The 9,840-nt window shown below is 38.9% G+C and overlaps 1 protein-coding gene across 4 annotated transcripts in view; it reads left to right on the forward strand.

The window, feature by feature from the left end:
- Positions 1-6,003, forward strand: part of LOC138365552 (histone PARylation factor 1-like) — a 31,244-nt gene extending 25,241 nt beyond the window's left edge. For all 4 annotated transcript variants that reach the window (XM_069325999.1, XM_069325996.1, XM_069325998.1 and 1 more), the window contains 3 exons: positions 2,418-2,543; positions 3,339-3,466; positions 5,592-6,003. In XM_069325999.1, coding sequence (XP_069182100.1) covers positions 2,418-2,543; positions 3,339-3,466; positions 5,592-5,651 — 314 coding nt within the window. In that variant the 3' untranslated portion in view covers positions 5,652-6,003. The remainder of the gene's footprint in view (positions 1-2,417; positions 2,544-3,338; positions 3,467-5,591) is intronic.
- The last annotated feature ends 3,837 nt before the right edge of the window (positions 6,004-9,840 follow it).

Here is a 9,840-nt window from a genome sequence, read left to right on the forward strand (position 1 = left end):
CATTTACCTGAAGTTACCTGGAGAAATGTACCTAAATAGATATTTAGTTGTATGTCTTTGCCCCTTTTCCAGTTTATTGATGTGCTTCTTGAGATACGGGTACCATACAACTGCTGAATATTCCAATTTTGGTCTCATGACCGTCATGAACAATTTCTTTAATATTTTGTAATCTATGCATTTAAAAGTGATTCTGAAGTTGAAAAGTATAGTCTAGGTGCTACGTCCACCAGGCTACGAGGGGCCTCGTAGCCTGGTGGATAGCGTGCAGGACTCGTAATTCTGTGGCGCGGGTTCGATTCCCGCACGAGGCAGAAACAAATGGGCAAAGTTTCTTTCACCCTGAATGCCCCTGTTACCTAGCAGTAAATAGGTACCTGGGAGTTAGTCAGCTGTCACGGGCTGCTTCCTGGGGGTGGAGGCCTGGTCGAGGACCGGGCCGCGGGGACACTAAAGCCCCGAAATCATCTCAAGATAACCTCAAGATAGGTTCCTCAGACAATGTTCTTTGTGGTCTTTGGGTAACAGTTTTCTATCTAAGACCCCTCCAAGATCTCTTTCTTTATCAGAGTTCTTTAAAGCTTTTTCACATAATTTGTAGGTTGTATTGGGGCCTATTTTCTCTTCTTAAACATTCCACAATGTGACATTATTCACATTAAATTCCATTTGCCAAGTGTTGCTTCATGCACTTCTTTTGTTAGTCATGTTAAAGGGCAAGTGCATATATTTTCTCATACAAGTTTTTATCTTCCCTAATAGCTTAGCATCATCAGCAAATATGTTCATATAGATCTGTACTCCTTCTGGTAGATTGTTCATATAATCAATGAACATTTCTGGTGTGACCCGTCTGGAGTGGAAGGCATGGGCCACTGAATCTGCTGTGATGTTGACCAGAGGGATTGCCTTAAACCACCTGACAGATCAGTCAATACATGTGAGACGGTAGGAGTACCCTCTTGCTGATGGTAACAGCCCGATGATGTCCACATGCACCTCATAGAAGTGGTCAGGGGGTAACTGAAACTGGTGCAAGGGCTCTATGTGCTAATTTTTTTTTGCCCATTGATATTAGACACACGAGCAAGCCCAATGTTGAACTTTGGCATTGATTCCCAGTATTCTGTTGGATGCTACATAGCATGCACCCCACCCCCCCTCCCTAGGTGTGCCAGAGAATGGAATGTTTTAAAATATTTTACAGCAAAGCTGATCTGGAATGTAGGGCTTCAGAGTCCTGGTCTGGGAAGTGTTGCCTCCCATAGTTGCCACCCGCCATTGGAGCATCAATGAGTTTGAGCACTGTGAGGGTATCTGCATTCATTGAATTTCTGAGTCATCGTGTTGGGCTCCCCTGCAAACACATAGTTCACTTAAGCCATGAATTGGGAGATGTACCACAAGTTATGGGATACCTGTGGGGAGTGAGAATCACCTTTGTGTTGATGAGGAAAGAGTGATTGGTTGTGATGGCTGAGATGTAGTAGAGGAGTGCAGTCTAACAGAGCAGGGTTACTGGCCATTAACAATTTTGTTTTGATGGCACTAAAATGTCGTCTGTTCTCCAACAGTAAAATTCCAACAACCCTATAACTCCTCATCTGATTGTGATTCGTGAACATTATTATATTCATTGCTGTTGAACATAATCTATTATAAATAAACAATTTTGGGCATCTATTCTTTTAGAGAATTAACTTGCAAGCATTTTTACACCAAATTAATAGTTATAACCCAACAAATAACTTGGAAAACTTGAATTGAGTGGCCCAGGGTGTAAGTAGCTGCTGTAGAATGTCTAATGTTGTTGGTACATTGTAAATCAAATCAGTGTTTAAATAAGTATATGCTTTTGTGCACAACATGTTGCAGCATTCAGTAACATACCTTAAATATGTAGGATATATGGAAATAGATATGATGGTTTTATGAAAACTAAATTGCCAATTTTTGGCCAAACTACATGGTGGGTAATTTGATTTTGCCGCCAACTGCTGGTAGCTTTTATCAGGCCCAGGGTCCCATTTTGAAGGTCAGAAGACTTGGTCATACATTACAAAAGTTGGAAATATTTTGGGAGCATGTAGATGGAGATCACTTTCCATTTCTAAAAAGGTCATTTTATTTGTCCTTTGCTATTGCATAGCACAGTCAAAGGGTTAATCAAGGAGAAGATAAGCTGATTGAGAGTGAATTCTTCACACTCATTAGCAAGGTGTTCAAGTAATATTAACAAAAACATTATTTGTGTGATTTATCAGATACAGTATACAGTGTTTGTGGACTTTTTATATTTTTTGTATTTAATATAGGAGTCCTTTATAGATTTATGTAGTGTTATAAATTTGCAAATACGTTCATAAGAACAGCGATCACAACTGCTAAATTAATACAGTAATTTATCTTGGTTACAGCAAATTTGCGGAGGATGTTCCAAAAAGTTGTCGATGCTAAAAGTGACAATGAAAGAAGAAAACATTTTGATGATATACAAGAACTAATTACCAATGTCCAATTTGCTTATGATGAAGGAGACTTTGGTAAGTGCTTAGAAGCTTTTTACCCCCCTTCCCCTAAGCAACCACATAGCTTCAACCCTTAAATGGCTTTAATCACTATGCGATTACCTCTAATCGCTTGAATCGCCAACTGTGATGTTCTTTTACTTTTTACATTAGTTTTGTGAACTTACTTTTGTCATTTGCACCATAATGTTGAGCTTTAAATTATCCAAGCCATTTAAGGGTTAATTAACAGAAGCCACACATGGAAAAGGGACATTTTGGCATGTCATCTCTCTTAGTGTGTGGGGGTTGAGCTGTTTATTTTCATTGTTATTGCAACTTATTTTCTGCACAAAGTTTTAAACTTTATTTTTATGCCATTACGACAAGACAGGGGTAAAGCTTAAGACAGGGCTTAAAGCTTCTCCTCCAGATGTCCTTCACTTCTATGGGATATATACAACAGATTGCAAGGTTTTAAACTGCTTTTCCCTCTCTCGTGCCCTCATCTCTGCTCGCCCCTCTCCCCCACACTTCTCTCTCCTGACCCTCTCCTGCAACCTCTCTTCTCCCCACCCTTTCCTCTCCCCACCCTCTCCTCTCCTGCAGCCTCACCTCTTCCGTGCCCTTGCCCGCACACTCATCTTTGCATGCTTGCAGCCTTTATCAGTTAATTTAAGTACTCGAACTGCTTGTTAACCTTGTATTAAATACTTATGGATTGCTTCAAAATATTATTTTTGTTTTTGTTTTTACAAATGGTTTATATTTAAGAATAACTGTACAGTATATTAAAGAAAAAGGTCTCATCCAATTTTTTATTTGATACAGGAATGGGACTCGAGTTGGGACTGGACCTCTTTTCATTTGGCAGTGAATTGTTTCACAAACCCATTTACCATGTCCTTGGGGTGGGATATGATCTCTTAGGAAGAGAACCTTACATAGACATATTACAGGTGAGTTAAAGATCTGTATAGTATTGCATTGTGATTCTTGTATGTAATATGATGGGATTTCAGTCAACTAGTCTCCAGTTTTATGAATATCTGGGTAAACTAAAATTGATATAATTTAATCAGAAACTGTGATGCAGCCACAGGAAATGTGGAGAGTTTCAGCCAGCCAGGCATGCTGATGTCTGACTAAACAGTATTATGTTGGCATTGTGATGCATAACATTTTGAAGACTACAAAATGTTTGATAATGCTTTAGGCTAGTTTTTCTCGGTAACTCCCCAGTGCTGAAAGCATTGGTGCCATAAAACCTTATGAAGCATAAAGGCCTCTGTGATGACTGCTGACTACCAGAAACCATGATTGGAATTTGGTTAGCTTGGACTGTGAGCTTGGCGATCAGAGATCAACCCTAAATCCAGGAAGTTTGCCAGAAAATCTCTAGGGGAAACGAAACAAATCTCAGTTTTTAACAATAAAAAATTAGATGTTGCACACCTTGTGCATTTCTTATAGCTACAACACGATAGCTCGTGCAATTGGACAATTATGATTATTGTATTTATTATATTTATAATTATAATGTATTTTGTGAGAGTTGTGGAATTCACATTGCCTTGAGTATGCAAAGGGTTGTGCATGGAGTGGATTTATTCATGTGCACAGATAGTTATAACACAAACTGAGATAGCGTAAAAAGAGTATAAATTTTATAGGCATTGTTGAGATGGTCAAGAATGCGACGACAGGTTGGGACATTCGTATCGAGTCCTCTTGGCTTGGTGCCTTCTTTTTGATAATTACTTACACCATGAATTCATTCAGGATGATTATTGTTGCATACAATACTTTATTAAGAGACCTGCTACAGTGCTACATTTCTCCTTGTGTACAGACTTCAGTTTACAAATTTTCACGCGATACATATATAGGCGGAGAGTAAAAACTTTAGTGCATTGCCACGAATATTTCACTGTACAGTACATGTTTTAGTTTACAGCCATCTGGACAGGTTATATAGGATATTGAAATTTAATGGTATTAATGCTTGAGTCACCTTTGGAGTAAAACTTCTAGTATCTCTGCAAAGAATAAAGCATGATTTGTACCATTTGTATTAGGAAAATTGCAAATGCCGAGCATCAGTTATTTGAGGATTATTGGAGCGAGAAGTCAGGGATGTATATATGATGTAATTCATAATTCCCATTGTACGAACAGGAAAAGTGTACACATACTTTGCTCTATCAAGCTTTCCCTAGGCCAACTATTGACCCTCTTAATGATACAGGCACAACAGCTGCCTAACTCAGATACCTGTTAATTCTAGGTGAACAGAGGCACCAGGTGAAGGAAAATGTGCCCAACCATTTCTGTCTTAACTGAGATTAGGGTTCATTAGGGCTGTTGAGTGAAATACCTACATAGTAAAGCTGCAAGCAAGAGCTGTTGTTCTACCTGAGCTCATCTGAAGCCTGCTCATAGACATTTATTTCATGAGAATGTTCTTTGAAACTAACTAGCTATATCACGTAGGGAACCATCATATAGTAACTATCATATATGGAACCTAGTGCAACTGGAAACAAGAGTTGTAATCATACCTCATCTCGGTTGAAACCTACTCATATCCAGGAAAGCATTTCTTGTACCAAAGATTTATATGTAATTTGGAGACATGCTGTTCATCTACTTAGTTCTCTTGATTGCACTACTTTTCACTAATCTTTAGCTACCTTCTGTAAGATGCATTTTTTTCAACAACTGCATCTTTGGCTTCTACTGTAAGGAATGTAGATGCAGTACTTTGTCGATAGTTATTCTGTTAGGAGCTTCACGTTGATTTTAGATTTCCACACTATTGATATGTAAAAAGCACACCTAATAATCACTAATTTTCTGAATATTGTCAATCTTAATTCCTTTAACAAGAAAACATAGATAACAGTTGATATACTTATTAGTATAAAATTTACTTTTTAATTTTAATTTGTGTGTACCGTACTATACTTTAAGATGCAAGTAATTGAAAATCTTCTAGGCTTTATGCCACCTTTAGATGATTCTTTTAAGATAATTACTTTCAAGATAATTTGATCATTATTTTAATGCACTTTGCAATTGCAGGCTCATCTGAAGAATAGACGACGGGGAAACAATATGAGCATCTTGGAAGTTGTAGAGTAGATGGTTGGCATGACCATCTTAGAGTAGTGTTCTTGGATCAACATGTGTTCCAATGGCTTTAATTTATAATGCACATTTTACCACTAGCATTAGATAGAAATGTTTGATGTGATTTGTCAGCCACACTGAATCATGATAGTCAAGTCACTTAAGTGGTCTTAATAACTAACTCACTTTTCTGTTAGTTAATGGCATCCTCTTAGTTGTGATATTTTGGTTTGATTGTAAATCATTCCTTTTTGTTATTTACCATACTGTATTTAAATACAGTACCTTGGGTTAATTAACAAGTGATTTGTGGATGTGCCATGAATTGTCAGCATTTTGGAAAACAAATAAATCCTCATACTTTTTATTAGTTTTCTTTATTTCCCAGTATGTCTTGATTGAAATGGAAATTGGCTCATCTGAGTAGTCAGTAGTTTGAAACATTTACAAGTGCATGTAGTGTTACATTCTTGTAGCCACTAGTCTTGTACACTTGCATGTAGGCCTAATCTGTTACATTGTAGAAATTGTCTAGTTAGACAATCATCGACCACTAGTTTTACACACTTGCTTGTTAGAGGTTACATTTTGTTCAAAATTACTTTAATGTTGGACCAATAAGGGGCATAACTGGCTAGCCTATCACTGTGTTCAAGAGAACTCAACACCTCCAAAAGATACCTGATAAACCAGGCTGTGACTCCTACATCAGGCTGCAAGCAGCCGTGCCCAACAGCCTCGTTGACCAGACGGCCAACCAGGAGGCCTGGTCAGAGACTGGGCCATATGGAAGTAGATCCCTGGAACATCACATGTTAAACCTGTGTGTAGCTATGTTAGGACAGGCATTCTAGCTGCTCCCAGGAGTTATCAACAAGTGTAAAATGCCTACAGTAATTGCAAAAATCTTGGAGATCTTGCCAGATATAGGACGTGTCTGATCTCAACCAGGCGGTACTGGCAAGTTCAGAGTAATCATTTCACTGAAATTTATTTCAAGTTATTAGTATAGGCAGAGGATCCTTTTATGAACTGGAACGGCAAGTTTGTAGATACGAGGAAGAAGGAATTTCCTGAAACACTGTGCGCTTAACATTCGAATTTACTCGCTAAATTTACTGTGTCCTCAGGAGTACCCTGCTCCCCCTCACCACCATCTTTTACTACAAGGTGTATTTGGAAGGTTCTCTGAATTTGCATTGGCATCATCTCTCCCTGTGTTATATATGTAACACGAATGCCTGTCCTGTGTCATATATATAACAGGGAGCGATTATAATAATGATCTGCTATTGATCCATTTCTTAACTTTAAGAAATCCAACCATTTCCTTTGTCCAACCATTTGGGCTGGATGGTAGAGCGACGGTCTCACTTCATGCAGGTCGGTGTTCAATCCCTGACCGTCCAAATGGTTATGCACCATTCCTTTCCCCCGTCCCATTCCAAATCCTTATCCTGACCCCTTCCAAGTGCTATATAGTCATAATGGCTTGGTGCTTTCCCTTGATAATTCCCTCCCTCCCTCCCTGTGTTGTTCCTGCTTTGCCCCATGGAGGGTCCCCTTTGTGAAATTTGGCACGACCCTGATCAATGTGGTGAAGGCTTATACCCCCCCTCCCCTTCAGTTTTGAAAAACCTTTTCCTTGAACATTTTTCATCCTGCTCAGAATCCATTGTTCTGTTCACTGATGGGTCTAAGCCTACCAATAGTGTTGGCTACTCTGTTGTTTTCCCTGATGGGACTTGTATGTGCCCCCTTCCCCCTGGAGAATAAAATCTTTATGGTGGAACTTTATGCCATTTTGTATGCTCTTTGTCAACGTTCCATAGTCATTGTGGTAGACTCGCAGTGCTCTCAGGGCTCTAGTCTCTCTCAACCCATAATATCCTGTGTTCACAAGACACGGGTCCAGACCAAAGTGTTCACAAGACGGTCAGAGCTTTCTATGGAACTTAACACTTTCACTGGCTCGGCGGGGCACCCAAATCGCACTGGAAGGTAGGCCCAAGCATTCCTGGTGAGCACACAACCCAATGTCAAACTCATTCACCCACAATATTTATACTTTTTAATAAGACAATGTAAAATGTTTTGCATGATGACATTTGTGTCATCAGGAACTCTGGGTGTTTTGGTTTTATGACATCAGAGAGGAAAAGTGTTAAATGTGTAAATATTCTAGGCATACTGATGTAGGATGATGTAGCATTTATTAAGCATAACAGAGCAAGCATTGCATAAGCTAAACAGTAACAGGATTGATCAAGATCCCTCTAATAGAGATAGAACCACAATCCTCTTTTTTTTTTTTTTTAAATCACTTGTCCTTTCCCACCATGAGTACTACTTGGTACTTGCCTCACCATCCACGATAGACTTTTTAATAAAAGGATTACAGAGAACATAAACGAAATGTATATGCACACAAAAAGTTTTAAATTACCAAGACTCGATGCGCGCACAATATGCCCACTGGAAAAGTTACAAGAGAAAAAAGTATCACATAATGTATACCTGCAAGATGCCAAGTTTGCCTCCCAAATGTGCACAATAAAATACTGGAGCAAAAGACATGGCAGAAAGTTTTCAGTGACCCAGCAGAGGTGCCATAGGGACATCCATATAACATTGTATGAATATCAGAGGCCCAAGACTCCTCAGCATTAGCTCCTCCCACCAAGTACATGTGCAAGAGATAGTCCCCAACCAAAGGTAGAGGTTTCCAGCGGACAATTTGAACAACTTCCCGTGGGAAGTGCCTGAATCAGTAGGGCTGTGGAGTGAATGTTGAAGAGATTTGTAATGTAGAAACAGTACAGAGACGTAAGCAGACATGCAGGTGGTTGTAAAACACTGTACAGGGTAGTAAGCAGACATGCAGATGGTTGTACAGTATAGTACAGAGTTTTAGAGCAGACGTGTAAATGGTTGTAGACGAGCCATACAGAGGCTTGTAGAGATGAAGAGTTGATATGTATGGGGTTCTGCAGCATACATTCAGGAGGTTGTAGAACGGACATACATGGGGACTTGTAGAGCAGTCATATAAGGGGTTGTAGAGCAGACATACAGGAGAGATACAGGAGGTTGTAGAGGGGAGATACAGGGGGTTATAGAGCTGACATACAGGGGGGTTGTATAGGGGAGTTACAGGGGGTTATAGAGCAGACATACAGGGTGTTGCTGCGCGTTTCCTTTCACCTGATCTTATTTTGTCTCGTTTTCTTCACCTGGTAGTAAATACGTCCCCGGGGTCCATAGAATTACCCAAATCAGCCCAAATCGGCCCAAAACTACACAAATCGTCCTAGCATCACGTAAGAAATGAAGAAATATGGTATATTTACTTACTATAATGTTGGTGCTACACGTAGAACATGATCAAACCTATTTTTACTCTGAAATAATCTAATTTCATAACGAAATAAGACGTAAATATGTGAGAGGTGACGCCATAGGAAGTCGACGGTCCAAGCGACAATTTTGTGGAGCGACTTATCCAAGATATATGGTCGCCTGGAGAGAGTTTGCTGCCATATTAGCCTCCTGCACACAGTGATCCAGTCGTCGTATTTCATGGCTCAAATTGTCGCAAATTTTATTGGTAATATTAACAAGTAGAATGTGTATTTATAATAATATTTTTCATAAACAGGCACAAAATGTTTAATATTTATTAAAAAAAAGTGTCTGGAAGTTAAATCAATTCCACATGACAATAAATTTGTTATATAGATACTAGCGTTATTCGTTGGTATGCGTTCGCTATTTAAACTACTCGTGTCCTTTTCGTTCATAGAACACCGATCCCTACACGCTCTCTGATATATTGCTTAATTAACAAATATTCACAAATAAAGATTATATTTGTATATGTTATCAGAAAGGCAGATATAAAATAGTTTGTGTTAATGCATCACAGAGATTATACCTTATTAGAGAGGAAAAATATTCATATTTTAAACAAGGCTTCTTGGCCGACGCTCTCCCTTTCGATGGAACTACGACCTTTTGAAGATCAATGTTAATTGAATCTAGATATTGTAAAAAACGAAGTTTTTTATGTCATCAGAAAGACATATAAGCTGCATGTTAATACTTTGGTATAAATATAACTGAAGTGAAAGTGAAGATATATGCCTTTTTATAGTTACTTGATGGCTCGCTCAGGGAGTGTGAAGGCCTGCACACAAGCCAA

Source organism: Procambarus clarkii, chromosome 17 (genome assembly GCF_040958095.1).
Source record: "Procambarus clarkii isolate CNS0578487 chromosome 17, FALCON_Pclarkii_2.0, whole genome shotgun sequence".
Lineage (NCBI taxonomy): Eukaryota > Metazoa > Arthropoda > Malacostraca > Decapoda > Cambaridae > Procambarus > Procambarus clarkii.